The sequence below is a fragment of the Amblyraja radiata genome, chromosome 4, assembly GCF_010909765.2.
Source record: "Amblyraja radiata isolate CabotCenter1 chromosome 4, sAmbRad1.1.pri, whole genome shotgun sequence".
Lineage (NCBI taxonomy): Eukaryota > Metazoa > Chordata > Chondrichthyes > Rajiformes > Rajidae > Amblyraja > Amblyraja radiata.
The window spans coordinates 76,090,254-76,106,790 of NC_045959.1; the positions used below are offsets into that span (position 1 = coordinate 76,090,254).

A 16,537-nucleotide genomic window follows, 5' to 3' on the forward strand; every position below is an offset into this window, starting at 1 on the left:
CAGCATTTGTCTACCTCCATTCATCCTGTACTGATTTTCCCATTCATCCTGTCCTGATTCTCCCATTCATCCTGTACTGATGCCCCCCGTCAATCCTGTACTGATCCACCCCATTCAACCCTACTGACATCCCCCGCGCTCTCCCCTCACAATTTTACCTATTCCATCGGCATTTAATGGATTTTGACACCTTTAAACATATTTCAATATAATTATGGAGAGGGTCAGAACTGGACCTAGGGTTGAGATTTTTGATTGGAGAAAGGCTAACTTTGAGGAGATGCGAAAGGATTTAAAAGGAGTAAATTGGGACAGTTTGTTTTATGGGAAAGATGTGGAAGAGAAATGGAGGACATTTAAAGGTGAAATTTTAAGAGTACAGAATCTTTATGTCCCTGTTAGGATGAAAGGAAATAGTAAAAATTGGAAAGAGCCATGGTTTTCAAGGGAAATTAGACACTTGGTTCGGAAATAGAGAGAGATCAACAATAATTATAGGCAGCATGGAGTAAATGAGGTGCTTGAGGAGTATAAAGAATGTTAAAAGAATCTTAAGAAAGAAATTAGAAAAGCTAAAAGAAGATATGAGGTTGCTTTGGCAAGTAAGGTGAAAGTAAATCCAAAGGGATTCTACAGCTATATTAATAGCAAAAGGATAACGAGGGATAAAGTTGGTCCATTAGAGAGTCAGAGTGATCAGCTATCTGTAGAGCGAAAAGAGATGGGGGAGATATTGAACAATTTCTTTTCTTCGGTATTCACCAAGGAGAAGGATATTGAATTATGTGAGGTAAGGGAAACAAGTAGAGTAGCTATGGAAACTATGGGGATCAAAGAAGAGAAAGTACTGACACTTTTGAGAAATATAAAAGTGGATAAGTCTCCAGGTCCGGACAGGATATTCCCTAGGACATTGAGGGAAGAGTGTAGAAATAGCAGGGGCTATGACAGAAATATTTCAAATGTCATTAGAAACGGGAATAGTGCCGGAGGATTGGCGTACTGCGCGTGTTGTTCCATTGTTTAAAAAGGGGTCTAAGAGTAAACCTAGCAATTATAGACCTGTTAGTTTGACGTCAGTGGTGGGCAAATTAATGGAAAGGATAATATATATAAGCATCTGGATAAACATGGTCTGATTAGGAACAGTCAACATGGATTTGTGCCTGGAAGGTCATGTTTGACTAATCTTCTTGAATTTTTTGAAGAGGTTACTCGGGAAATTGATGAGGGTAAAGCAGTGGATGTTGTATATATGGACTTCAGTAAGGCCTTTGACAAGGTTCCTCACGGAAGGTTGGTTAAGAAGGTTCAATGGTTGGGTATTAATGGTGGAGTAGCAAGATGGATTCAACAGTGGCTGAATGGGAGATGCCAGAGTAATGGTGGATGGTTGTTTGTCAGGTTGGAGGCCAGTGACTAGTGGGGTGCCACAGGGATCTGTGTTGGGTCCACTGTTGTTTGTCATGTACATCAATGATCTGGATGATGGTGTGGTAAATTGGATTAGTAAGTATGCAGATGATACTAAGATAGGTGGGGTTGTGGATAATGAAGTAGATTTTCAAAGTCTACAGAGAGATTTATGCCGGTTGGAAGAGTGGTCTGAAAGATGGCAGATGGAGTTTAATGCTGATAAGTGTGAGGTGCTACATCTTGGCAGGACAAATCAAAATAGGACGTACATGGTAAATGGTAGGGAATTGAAGAATGCAGGTGAACAGAGGGATCTGGGAATAACTGTGCACAGTTCCCTGAAAGTGGAATCTCATGTAGATAGGGTGGTAAAGAAAGCTTTTGGTGTGCTGGGTTTTATAAATCAGAGCATTGAGTATAGAAGTTGGGATGTAATGTTAAAATTGTACAAGGCATTGGTGAGGCCAATTTTGGAGTATGGTGTACAATTTTGGTTGCCTAATTATAGGAAGGATGTCAACAAAATAGAGCGAGTACAGAGGAGATTTACTAGAATGTTGCCTGGGTTTCAGCAACTAAGTTACAGAGAAAGGTTGAACAAGTTAGGGCTTTATTCTTTGGAGCGCAGAAGGTTAAGGGGGGACTTGATAGAGGTCTTTAAAATGATGAGAGGGATAGACAGAGTTGACGTGGATAAGCTTTTCCCACTGAGAGTAGGGAAGATTCAAACAAGGAGACATGACTTGAGAATTAAGGGACAGAAGTTTAGGGGTAACATGAGGGGGAACTTCTTTACTCAGAGAGTGGTGGCTGTGTGGAATGAGCTTCCAGTGAAGGTGGTGGAGGCAGGTTCGTTTTTATCATTTAAAAATAAATTGGATAGTTATATGGACGGGAAAGGAATGGAGGGTTATGGTCTGAGCGCAGGTGTATGGGACTAGGGGAGAATACGTGTTCGGCATGGACTAGAAGGGTCGAGATGGCCTGTTTCCGTGCTGTAATTGTTATATGGTTGTTATATGTTACCAAAAGAACATTTGCTGCAGTTATGTCCTTTGGCCATCTCTTGTCAGTTAGTGCAATGTTTAACCTGTCAGATGGGTATAGTCGATTTTAACAGCTATTATCATAAAATGTCCTTGCAACCTGTATATTTTGTTGTGGATAAATTATGTAGCAATAACGACCCATGCTATGGCCATGTCATGATAATTTTCGGTCCTTCACAGAAAACATGCTTGCATTAATCTGTAGTGTGCATGGTTAAGTATATATGTTACCATGACCCAGGATTTATTGACACAGGTTGATCATACGCTGAATAATCCAACCACATTTTTGTTGGGAAGTGGAAAGAAATTGGATCCAACTGCTCTACAACGATATCTGTAGTGCAGTCCAAATCAATGGGTGGGAATCAGACAGCTTCCCCGTCAGGTCTGGAGTCAGGCAGGGTTGCCCTCTCTCCCGTCTTGTTCGTCTGTTGTATTGAACCTTTTGCCGAGTCCATCAGGAAGGACGCGAGCATAAGAGGAGTGACATTGCCTGGCAGTGGGGGCACTCAGTTCAAAACCTCCCTGTACATGGACGATGTCGCCGTCTTCTGCTCGGATCCAGGGTCCGCAGATTGATCAGCATCTGCGACCAGTTTGAGTCGGCTACGGGAGCCAGGGTGAACCGCAGGAAGAGCGAGGCCATGCTCTTTGGCAACTGGCCCGACCCTGATGGCCACCTTCGTGTGTGGCTGCATCAAGCGGAGCGTAGAGCCAAGGCACGTGGGCACCAGGTGTCACTACCTGCTGAGGTTCTACCTGTCCTCGGTGTTGCGAAGGATGGGCCTGGAGCAGATGCCATGAAATGTGCCAGTCAGCTGGACATTGCCGCCCCATCTGTCGTTCGTGGAAAGGTTCTTCCGGCCCAACACCGGACCAAATCCATCGGGCAGTGGTCAGCACGGAACGTTCTGCAGGCACTGCAGGGAAAGGACTCCATGGATCCTGTGGTGTGGTTCCCAGAGCAGACTGCCCACTTGTCTGGCAAAATGCCTCATCGCAGAACTCACCAACAAGCACCAAGACCTGGCTTGGCTGGCGGTGAGGGGAGCCCTCCCAGTCAGTTCCTTCCTGCACCGTCGGAACCTCACTACCAGCGCACGCTGCCCTCGGGACGGCTGCTATGGAGAGGAGACGGTTGCCCACCTCTTTGCAGAGTGTGGATTCGCAAAGAGAGTCTGGAGAGGTCTGCAAGGGTCCCTGTCACGGTTTATTCCAAACAGCTCCGTCACAAGAGGACTCTGTGATTTACGGACTGTTCCCAGGGACGCATTCAGAGACTGACACCGAGTGCTGCTGGAAGGTCATCAACTCGGTGAAACACGCTCTTTGGTCTGCCCGAGCGTTGTTCATCACCCAGCGGAGCGAGATGTCCGTTGGGGAATGTTGCCGACTGGAGACTGCAGGAGTACGTGCTGAGGAACGCACTGAAGCTCAGTGCAGCCAACGCCAAGGCTCGGACCAGTCTAAGGTCCTTCCGCTGCTGGACATGGGGGGCAGGGTGTGGTGGAGATGCCTTCAAAATAAGGGAAGGGATCCCACGCCAGTGGGCCACATGAGTGGCAAGAGTCCGGGATAAATTTGTAAAATTTGAGCAATGTATGTAGACTATTGGATAAATTGTATAGCCTCCGAAAATGTCGGATGAGTTTTTTTTGTACGGTTCATGTATTGTATATATTTATTACCTGAATAAAGTCTATTTGGAAGTTAAAAAAAAAAGAACTGTGCGGAGGTGTTGGGCGAAGCGATCGCCAAGCCTGAGCTTGGTCTCACCTAGAGCAGCGGATGCAATAGATGAGGTTGGAGGAGGTGCAGGTGAACCTCTGCCTCACCTCGAAAGACTTCATACACAAAAGGATGGTCAAATATCTGACCACAGTATTAGGGGGAGGAGGTGGTGAGGGATTCTAGTCAGTTCCAGAGTGAGAGGACTAGACAGCTGCTGTATATAAAAAGAGGAGAATGCATGTTGAATAAAAGTACAAGTCAGTGGGTGAGGAAGGCTGGGGATGGTGGTGTTAGGGACTTCTCGACTAGAGTTCATGGAGGGAATTAATTGCAATGGAAATCAAGGTGGTAAGTGCACAGCTGACTGTTTCAGCAATAGGGGGGCAAAAGCAGATGATATTCGAGAATGTAGACACAAAAAGCCGGAGTAACTCAGCGGGACAGGCAGCATCTCTGGAGAGAAGGAATGGGTAAACGGGTAAACCAGCATCTGCAGTTCCTTCCTACATATTAGAGATTGTGCTCTGTAGTCTGTAACACAAAGAGGATGAAACTGAAACTCATCTCTGGTTGAATACGATGCTAAAGAAAAGACTTGAGTAAAGTTTACAGAAGCCAAATAACCTGCAATGTGAGAAAAAAAAAAAAGAGCATCTGGAGAAAACCCACAGTCACTGGGAGAACAGACAAACTCCATACACACAGAATACGTGGTCAGGAAAGAATCCAAAGCCAGGGTTGAACTTGTGGCGTTGTGAGGCGGCAGATCTACCACTGCGCGCCACTGTGATGCCCCTAATGAAGAGTTAAAACTGAAGAATGGACAGCTTAAGCATCAAGGATAATTTTGGAAGTGAAAATAGCTTGCATTTAAACCCAACCTTCCAGATACTACCTTTTGCTAAATTTGCTTGGTGCTTAAAGGAGATTTTTAGCTTCGGCCTCCCTTAAATATACAATTTCAAAGGAGCACAAAACCTCCTAATGAAATGGAGTAAAACTAATCAGAAGTGCAGAAAAATGCGAATATTTTCAGTATACACAGAGTCTTGTCGGTTTGGGAAAGGAAATTGAGAAACTTCAAGTTTAGACTAAGACCACTGAATAGAAATGTAATATTTAACTTTTTCAGACATATTTGGTTCCTGAGTCAGCTAATGTGGTTATATAATTGGTTTTAAAACTCGAGCAGACATTAGTCATTAGGAAGTCAATTAGCATTTTCTGTTCTCGAGATGAGTTATTTTAACCTCTGAAACAGTCAGACTTCTTTTCACCAAAGGGAATATAGCATCTAACTGTTTTCAAAAATGTTCTCATATTTTGAAGTCAGTTGGTTATAAGCACATTTTCTGTTTTCATAATTAGAGATGTGGCTTCCTGTTGTGCTGTAATCACACAGTGATAACTCCATTGGAATGTGCTTTAATTATAGTGCAACAAGTTGACTTAGAGCTTGCTACCAGCTGCTTCCACTGTAAATGTATTCAAAGGAATTTGACAGAAACAAAGAAAATATATTTTTAAATAATAATTCCCAGAAAGTGAAGACATCCTAATATATTTCACAAATAATGAAGTATCTTTGAAATAAAGTCACTGTCATAATAGTAATATACGCCAACTTCTATTTCTAGATTAAAGCAACTAGAGTGACGATATGAAACATATTTTAGGTTTTGATGGATCAGGGAAGAACAACAGGCAGGACATTGTGAGAAATTCAATACTTTTCTATTACCACATTACATCTGAAAGCCATATTTTATCTGAAAAACCATACATCAGAATGCAACACCGGCAGTGATACACTACCGTGTTAACAAAGATTACAAGTCCATAAGACATGGGAGCAGAACTAGGTCATTACCAAACTCATAACCATTTGATTTTAAGGCAGAAATTAGTTCTATTACTGAAGCAAAGCTGCAGGCAAAAAATAGAACTGTGATTATACTTGCTCAATTACATTTATGTATCAATTTGATTATCTGCTTCCTTCCTAATCTAAAGATTGCAAAAGGGTAATCCAATCCAAATGTAATATGGTACAAAATCAGTTGCAGTTATTAACAAGAATACTAACCTTGACAGTAGAATCCCAAGAAGAAGTGTATAAATGATCGTTGAACCAGCAGACCTTGCTAACAGCATCATCATGACCCATCAAAGTATCCTGTCGTCGCCCATAGGCTACTGAGTAAAAATACCTAACAGGAAAAATCAGACTAAAAATCAATTTTTGATGGGCCGACTAAATACAAGTGAATTTCAGAATTTTATAGTATAGAAGGGTCAATTTAATTGCAAACCACCTCCTCAGTTTCTAAAACACTGAATTGTTTCTAAATCAATAAAATTGTCTTAGCAGTTAGCCTGATTACTGAAACACCTTACTTTATTGGGTCGTCGCCTATTTCCTTCGCTCCATAGATGCTGCTGCACCCGCTGAGTTCCTCCAGCAATTTTGTGTACCTTCGATATTCCAGCATCTGCAGTTCCCTTTTGAACGGATTACTTTATTGGGTGTCTTCTCTGGTGACGCTCTGCCAGGCCTGTATTGCAGCCATCTTTAGCTTATGCTCGTTTTGGGGGCTAGTACCCTTCAGTCTTCTCTCCAGCATATAAAAGGCACGCTCAATTGGGTTCAGATCAGGTAATTGACTTGGCCACTCAAGAATTGACAATTTTTTAGCTTTGAAAAACTCCTTTGTTGCTTTGGCAGTATGTTTGGGATCAATGTCTTGCGTAGAATGAACTGCCAGCCAGTGAGTTTTGAGGCATTTGTTTGAACTTGAGCAGATAGGATGCGTCTATACACTTCAGAATTCATTATACTACTACCATCAGCAGTTGTATCATCAATGCAGATAAGTGAGCCAATACCTTTAGCAGCCATACATGCCCAGGCCATAACACCCCCACCACCGTGTTTCACATGTGTTATGCTTTGGATCTTAGGCAGTTCCTTCTCTCCTCCATACTTTGCTCTTGCCATCACTCTGATATGCTAATCTTGAAATCTGAAGTGTATAGACGCATCCTATCTGCTCAAGTTCAAACAAATGCCTCAAAACTCACTGGCTATGTTAATCTTCATCTCATCTGTCCACAAGACCTTTTTCCAGAACTGTGGTTTGCGGCTAACCAGTGGTTTGCATCTTGCAGTGTAGCCTCTGTATTTCTGTTCAGGAAGTCTTCTGCGGACAGTGGTCATTGACAAATCCACACCTGACTCCTGAAGAGTGTTTCTGATCTGTCGGACAGGTGTTTGGGGGTTTTCTTTATTATAGAGAGAATTCTTCTGTCATCAGTTGTGGAGGTCTTCCTTGGCCTGCCGGTCCCTTTGCGATTAGTAAGTTCACCAGTGCTCTCTTTCGTCTTAATGATGTTCCAAACAGCTGATATTGGTAATCATAAGTTTTGGCTGATGTTTCTAACACTTTTATTCTTGTTTCTCAGTCTCATAATGGCTTCTTTGACTTTCATTGGCACAACTTTGGTCCTCACATTGATAAACAGCAATAAAAGTTTCCAAGGGTGATGTCCGTGAATCACAGACTGGAGGAAAGACTAGGTGCTGAGAGCTCTCTTATACCTGCATTAAGGAGGCATTTAAACACACCTGAGCAATTACAAACACCCCTATGAAGCCATGTGACCCAAACATTATGGTGCCCTGAAATGGGGGGGCCTATGTATAAACACAGCTGTAATTTCTACATGGTGAAACCAAAATGTATAAAAATGGCATTTAATGAAATCTGACAATGTGTACTTTAACCACATGTGCTTTTTTCTATTACAAATCTCAAATTGTGTAGTACAGAGGCAAATAAATAAATGATGGGTCTTTGTCCCAAACATCATGGAGGGCATTGTATATGGTAATCTATACTAAATACAAACCAATTTGGCACCTCATACGCTATTCCTCGAGGTAAATTGAATAGTATACCAAACCATTGGCTCCATCTACATTTTGTAAAGGGCCTGTCCCACTTTCACGACCTAATTCACGACCCTTTTTACTCATGGACATTTTTCATCATGCTAGAAAAAACACCCCAACCTACTTGATGCCACGAGTACCTACAACTAGCATCACGGCCTGCTACGACTTACCTACGACCTCCTACGACCTCGTGACGACCACGCTGAGAGTATGAGTCAAGGGCAAACTCGGCAGAGGTCGTGAATTAGGTCGTGAAAGTGGGACAGGCCCTTAAGCATGCACCAGCAGACTCAGAAACAGCTACTTCACCTCTGTTATAGAGCTTCTGAAAGGTCCTTCCATGAGCTAGGGTACAGTCCAATTCACCTCTTTTCCATTGTGGGCATTGGACTGTCTATGGAACTGATGGCCAAAATGTGTTAGAATGCTGAGAACTATATGCCACACTCTGTATCTTCCCCTTTATTCTATCCATTGAACTTGGATTTGACAATTGTACTTATGCATGGTATATCTGATTTGTTTGGATAGCAAGAAAAACAAAGCTTTTCACTATATCTCGGTACGTGTGAAAATAATGAACCTAAGCATACCCCTCCTCAGAACTATAACATTATCGTTGATAAAAATTACCAATCCCTGTCCTACCACCTCTTCATCCTTTATGAATTCTGAATAAACTGTATATCTTTTTCTGCAATAGAAACAATAGCAATACTTACACATTGTTGTCCCAAGACGAACATACAACAGTTGTATCGTCCAGTAACAAACAACTCGACAGAGCCTAAGAAAAGATTGAGGGGTCAATTTACTAGACTGTTGAGACTAATGGACAGTAATAGCTGTAATTATGACGTGGAAACTCTGGACAAAGATTTCTGCTGTGCCCGAGAGTTTCCAATATCTCCTGCTGGTCAGCAAGAGAGAACAATGGAAGTCTCAAGGGAATTGTTGGAAATGTTTCACATGTATTTAATGAATTTATGAAAAGTAGCCATTCATAGCTACTTTTACTAATTTACCTTCATAGGCCTTCATAGCTACTTTTTCTAATTTACTAATCATTCATATTTCTCAGCCAGGGCTCCTGCAATTTCTTCTCTAGCATCCCACTAGAATTTATACGGATGAGAGGGGACCTTATTGAAACATATAAGATTAAGGGATTGGACACATCAGAGACAGGAAACATGTCCCCAATGTTGGGGGTAGTCCAGAACCAGGGGCCACAGTTTAATAAGGGGCAGGCCATTTAGAATAGAGATGAGGAAAACCTTTTCACCCAGAGAGTTGTGAATCCGTGGAATTCTCTGCCTCAGAAGGCAGTGGAGGCCAATTCTCTGGATGCTTTCAAGAGAGTTAGACAGAGCTCTTAAAGATAGCGGCGTCAAGGGATATGGGGAGAAGGCAGGAACAGGGTGCTGATTGTGGATGATCAGCCATGATCACAGTGAATGGCGGTGCTGGCTCGAAGGACCGAATGGCCTACTCCTGCACCTATTGTCTATAACTAACTTAGAACAGACATTCTTTACTTTATAGATATTTGTTATTTTGATCTCAGAAGCACAAAAAATTAATTGATTGTTAATAGATATCTTTTCACAGAAGTAGTCTCACCATATGTGAAAAGGACATACTCCGTTGTAACAATCTGGTTTCTTTGGAAAACATCTTTAGTGTTGAGTCTGTATTGTAAATGCAAAATACAATATTAATTTAATGGCATCAGAAACTCTTTAGATATAGTAAAATGCACATGCATTGTAGGTGGATTATGCTTCAGCTCAAAACCCTTAGAGTCATGCTACACAGAATCAGATACTTTGGCCCAACCTGTCCATACCGACCAAGATCTCATTCACAAGCGTTTGGCCCAGATCTCTCTGAACGTTTCCTATCCAGGGTCCTGTCCAATTATCTTTTAAAAGTTGTTATCATACCTACCTCAACTATTTTCTCTAGCAGCTTGTTTCATGTATCCACCATTCTGTGTGAAAAAAAATGCTCCTTCGATTCCTATTAGCTGCAGAATTAGGCCATTCGGATCATCGAATCTTCTACGCAATTCAATCATGACTGATCTATCTCTCCCTCCTCACCCCATTCTCCTGTTATCTCCCCATAAGTTGACACCTGTACTAATGAAGAATCGATCTATCTCTGCCTTAAAAATATCCAGTGACTAGGCCTCCACAGCCTTCTGTGGCAAAGAATTCCACAGATTCATCACCCTCTGTCTAAAGAAATTCCTCCTCAGCTCCTTCCTAAAAGAACATCCTTTAATTGTGAGGCTTTAACCTCAGACTTAGACTCTCCCACTGGAGGAAATATCATCCCCACATCAACTCTATCCAAGCCTTTCACTATTCAGTACATGTCAATGAGGTCCTCCCTCATTCTTCTAAACTCCTGCGAGTACACGCTTTCAAACGTATGTTAACCTACTCATTCCTGGGATCATTCTTGTAAACCTCACTTCCGTCCTCAGATATAGTGTCCAAAATTACTCACAATATTCCAAATGCAGCCTGACCAAATGGGCTTTATCGAGCTTCAGCATTACATCCCTGTTTGTGTACAAGCCCTCTCGAAATAAATGCTAGCATTGTGTTTGCTTTCTTTACTACGATTCAACTTGCAGATTAACTTTTTCGGAATCCTGCACCAGCACTCACTAATCCCTTTTCCGGATTCCGGAAGTGGCGGTGCTGTTGACAGCTGCGGCTCGCCTACAGTCCGTCTGTTTTTACTTTTTGTTGTTTTCTTTTGTCTTGTTTTAGTTAAATTTTAGTTTATTAGGTTGTGTATGTGTGTGGGGGGGGGGGTGAAATGTTTTTTTGTCTCTTCCTTCGGGGGAATGCTACTCTTCTTGTCATATCTCCCTTCTCTGCCTCCGTCTGCGCTGAGGCCTAATGGCGGAGCTGGCGGCATCCAACTGCGACCGACCTCGAGGCTCCGGAGGCAGAGCCAGCCAGGACCAATGCGAGGCTGGCCGAATTCAGAGCTGAGGCGGCGTTCCGGCGGTGGTGGCCCGGCTTCGGGGCTGAGGCGGCGGCGACCTGAATTCGGGGCTCGGCCGCGGGCCAGTGGACGACATCGTCGGGAGCTCACAGGTCACAGGTTGGTGACCTGTTTTTACCGGAGCTCCCGCAACTACAGCTGCGTCCGCTGGACTGGAGGGCGGCAGCTTCGGCAGCTTAGACCACCCCGGGCCTCGGAGCTTGAACCGGCCCGTTCGCGAAGCTCGGTTGAGCCGCGGGACTTACTCACCATCATCCGGCGGGTTCACAACAACGGAAGTCTGGATCGCCTCAGCGCAGAGGGAGAACAAGGAGGGAAGAGACAGAGACTTTAAGACTTTTGCCACCATCACAGTGAGGAGGTGCCTGGTGAACTCACTGTGGTGGATGTTACTTTGTGTTTATTGTATGTTTTGTTATTTATTATTATATGTATGACTGCAGGCAACGAAATTTCATCTGAATGACAATAAAGGAATCCAATCCAATCCAATCTTTGCACCTCCGATTTCTGGATTCTCTCCCCATTTAGAAAATAGTCTACGTCTATATTCCTACCACCAAAATGCATGACTCCACACTTTGCTACACCATATTCTATCTGCCTCTTCTCTGCTCAGTCTCCCAACCAATCCAAATCTTTCTGAGGAGTCCCTGCTTTCTCTACACTACCTGTCTCTCCACCTATTTTCGTATCATCCGCAAACTTGAGCCTCCACAAAATCAAAGCCTTCAATTCCCTCATCCAAATCATGAATATACAATGTGAAGAGCAGCGGCCCCAGCACCGAGCCCTGCGGAACTCCGCTAGTCACTGGCAGCTAGACAGGGGGAAAAAAACCCATTATTGCCACTCTTTGCCTTCTGCCATCCAGTCAAATTGATATCCATGCTAATATCTACCATGGGCTCTCATCCTCCTTAGCAGCATCCCATGTGCCACTTTATCAAAGGCTATTAAATACAACTTTGCAAAAAATATACATTGGGCAGGGTCATGCTTAAGCACTCTGCCAGTATTGACACTATCTGCCTACCTCTCCTCCATATTCACCGATCCCTGCCTAAACCACAGAACCCTCTTCTCCACAGTGGGCAACCTCCTCAAGCCTCGAGCCAACACTCTCCCTACCTCTACTCCGGATCTCTGCAACTCATTCCTCCACTTTTTCGCTGATAAAATCAGCACCATCTATCAATCTTTATCCCCTGTACCCGACTCCCCAGCATCTACTCCACCACCTACCAAGGCCCCTCCTTTCAACATCCCCACTGACCTCCTTACCCCTCCTCCACACTGCTTCCTCTCCCAGTTTGACCTGGTCACCCCTATTGAAATCTCCAAATTCATCAGCTCTTCCAAACCCACTACCTGCTCCCTCGACCCTCTCCCCACTCCCCTGTTGAAGTCCTGCCTCCCCGTTCTCTGCCCCACCTCACTAATCTCTTCAACTCCTCATTGTCCCAAGGAATTGTCCCCTCCGCTTTCAAAACTGCTGCCGTTACACCAATCTTAAAGAAACCTGGTCTTGATCCCTCCTCTCTCATTAACTACCGCCCAATCTCAAACCTCCCCTTTCTTTCAAAAACCCTGGAGCGTATCGTTGCGTCGTAACTTCATTCCCACCTCCTTGCGTATAACCTACTTGAACCCCTCCAATCTGGCTTTCGCCCCCTCCATAGCACAGAAACTGCTCTCCTCAAAGTCCTCAACGACCTCCTCACCTCTGCTGACACTGGTTCCCTCAACATCCTCATCCTCCTCAACCTGAGCGCAGCCTTCGATACAGTGAACCATAACATCCTGCTCACCAGACTCAAAGACCTCGGCATTGAAGGCTCTGCACTCAGCTGGCTCCGTTCCTACCTTTCCAACAGATCCCACTTCATCTCTCTCCACAACCACACCTCTGCTACAGCCGCAGTCACTCAAGGCGTTCCCCAAGGCTCCGTACTCGGCCCTCTCCTCGTCATCATCTACATCCTCCCCCTTGGTCAGATACTCCGCCACTTCAATCTGGACTTCCACTGTTACGCTGATGACACCCAGATTTACCTTGGCACCAAATCCCCCCACAACCCCCCCCCCCCCCCTCTCCCATATCAACTCCTGTTTGTCAGCTATAAAAACCTGGATGCAACATAATTTCCTCAAACTCAACAGCGATAAGACAGAATTCCTCCTCATAGGCTCCAAAGCCACACTCAGCAAAATCAATAACCCCACTCTCACCATCGACGGCACCACTGTCTCCCCATCTCCCCAGGCCCGCAACCTTGGCGTGATCTTTGATTCCACCCTCTCCCTTGAGCCTCACATCCGCCATGTCATTAAAACCTCCTTCTTTCATCTCCGCAACATCGCCAAGCTCAGACCCTCTCTCACACCGCCTGCTGCTGAAAGACTCATCCATGCCTTTATCTCCTCCTGACTGGACTATTGCAACTCACTTCTCATTGGCATCAGCTCCACCTACATCAACCGACTCCAACTGGTCCAGAACGCAGCCGCCCGACTCATCACCCACACCAAATCCTGGCATCACATCCCTCCAGTCCTCAAAAAACTTCACTGGCTTCCCATCTCCCACCGGATCACCTACAAAATCCTGGTCCTCACCTACAAAGCCCTCCACCATCTGGCCCCCCCATATCTCACTGACCTCCTCTCCCCCTACCAACCCTCACGGTCCCTCAGATTCACATCAGCCGGTCTCCTCTCCATCCACGTCCAACCTCCGCAGTTTTGGGGACAGAGCCTTCTCCAGGGCAGTTCCCAGGCTCTGGAACTCCCTCCCCCAACTGATCCGCAATTCCGTGTCCCTCACCATCTTCCAGTCCCGCCTCAAGACCCCTCTTCACCTCTGCCTATCCTTAGCCCCACGTCCCCGTCCCTTTTCATCTGTGCATTAATTGCCTCATACTGTGTTTTGTATTGAATTCTGTCTTTACTTTGTGTACTAGTCATGTCTCTACTATTTATTTCATTCCCCTTACATGTTTTTCCTCTACATGCTCAATTTTTGTAAGGTGTCCTTGAGACTCTTGAAAGGCGCCCATAAATAAAATGTATTATTATTATTATCTCCAACCTGTGATTACCACATGGCCAATTTTACTTTCCATCAGTCTGACTGTTATTTACTAAAGAGCATAATTGGTCACGATGCTTCTGGCAGTTCCTCAGGTGTAGTTATCAATTGTAATACAATTACAATTATTGGGCAACTTTGTTGTACATTTTATTGGAACTTTTCAAAGCCTTTTGAGCATTTGCTGTTGTCTAAGGCATGTACAATCTATTTTTATGATGATGACTAGATTAAAACAAAAAAGATAGAATACACAAAAACAAATTACTCAACTATTTGAAAATCAAGTTAGCTACTTTTATGTCAGTTGCGACTGGCCTAAAACTGAGAAACCGACTGTTTTGTCTCTGGGCTCAATGCATCTGAATGCCCAGATCATCTGACCTCTTCATTCCAGCCAAAAATAATGCATTTATTTCAAATCTAATTTAGTCCCCAGCACCAAGCTGACAAGAGAACAGCCGGGCGCAAATGATCACAAGTTAAGTTAATTACCTTGTGAAGTCGTGAAGACTGTAGTTCCATTACCAGCAACAGTGATTCCAGTTACTGCTCTATTAATATAAACAGACAAAGATAAAGTCCGAACACGATCAGAAGACTCAACAATAATAGATGATGATCCAAAGGGAGCAGTGAAGGCTAGTGGAGGCATATCAATTTTGCTGGGCTGAAATATCCTTAGTAAATTGACATGCATCAAATGGTTGCACAGACCTTTCTCTGCATACATAAAGAACAGCAGTGCAATCCAGCAATAATAAATATATTTATAACATTATTTGCATCAACAAACTTTACACTGATAATTACCATAAGGAGGAATGAATTCATGCAACTTACTCCTTGTGAATCTTTTGCTGGTACACTATATATAGTTTACTGATGTTACTCCATGCTAGTTTTCGGCTTTCCTCTGTCAGGTCTTCAAATGAATCTTCACAGGGAGATACTGAATATAAAAGATTCATTATTGTACTACAGTATCCAAAGAGAACGTTTTTTTTGTTCTTAATATTTACATTAAAATATTGTATAATCTGTTCTTTAAAAGCTCGAGGAATAGAACTTAAAAAAACTATTTTTGATCCCACCCTAAATTGACCAAATGGTGCCAGCACAACAACCTGGCTCTCAACACCAGCAAAACCAAGGAACTGATTGTGGACTTTGGAAGGGGTAGGATAGGGACCCACAATCCCGTTTATATCAAGGTGGAAAGAGTCAAAAACTTATAATTCCTGGGCGGGCATATTTCCGAACAACTTTCCTGGTCCCAGCACACAATGACAAATTATAAAGAAGGCACATCAGTGCCTCTACTTGCTGAGAAGAGTCGGTATGTCAAGGAGGACTCTCTCGAACTTCTACATGTGCACAGTAGAGAGCATACTGACTGGCTGCATCGTGGCTTGGTTCGGCAACTTGAACATCCAGGAGCGGAAAAGACTGCAAAATGTTGTGACCACTGCCCAGTTCATCATCGGCTCCGACCTCCCCACCATCGAAGGGATCTATCGCAGTTGCTGCCTCATAAAGGCAGCCAACATCATCAAAGACCCACACCATCCTGGTCGCACACTCATCTCTCCGTTGCCATCGGGAAGAAGGCACAGGAGCCTGAAAGCTGTAACATTCAGGTTGAGGAACAGCTTCTTCCCCACAACCATCAGGCTATGAAACACGACATCAAATAAGCTCTGAACAATAATAGTCTATTATTACTATTGCACTATATCTGTGTATTTATTGTGTATATATGGTCTATGGTCTATAGACACACTGAACATTTATCTCCCGTTCTGTATTACGTTTACATATTCTGTGGTGCTGCAGCAAGTACAAATTTCATTGACCTATCTGGGACACATGACAATAAAACTCTTGACTATTGACTCCGATATGGGTGTTCCCGTAAATTCCCATTGTTTCATATCCTGTATTCTAAGTAGTATAGATCATGATGCATAGCCAAAATAATATAAACGTGTTTTCACAAAGAAAAATATCAGATGTGTCCCTGTGTTTTCATGTCCTCGGGAAAGGTTCTGAAACATTAATGAGTTAGATGAAGGGATTAAAAGTAACATTAGCAAATTTGCAGATGACACAAAGCTGGGTGGCAGTGTGAACTGTGAGGAGGATGCAGGGTGACTTGGGCAGGTTGGGTGAGTGAGCAGATGCATGGCAGATGCAGTTTAATGGGTATAAATGTGAGGTTATCGACTTTGGTGGCAAAAACAGGAAGGCAGATTATTATCTGAA

The 16,537-nt window shown here is 43.7% G+C and overlaps 1 protein-coding gene across 1 annotated transcript in view; it reads right to left on the reverse strand.

Moving 5' to 3' along the window:
- Positions 1–16,537, reverse strand: part of nsmaf (neutral sphingomyelinase activation associated factor) — a 93,067-nt gene that overhangs the window by 17,044 nt on the left and 59,486 nt on the right. The window contains exons 22-26 of the mRNA XM_033019769.1: positions 15,116–15,224; positions 14,768–14,826; positions 9,778–9,845; positions 8,877–8,941; positions 6,286–6,409 (exon numbers count right to left, since the gene is read on the reverse strand). Of these exons, the coding sequence (XP_032875660.1) occupies positions 6,286–6,409; positions 8,877–8,941; positions 9,778–9,845; positions 14,768–14,826; positions 15,116–15,224 (425 nt within the window). The remainder of the gene's footprint in view (positions 1–6,285; positions 6,410–8,876; positions 8,942–9,777; positions 9,846–14,767; positions 14,827–15,115; positions 15,225–16,537) is intronic.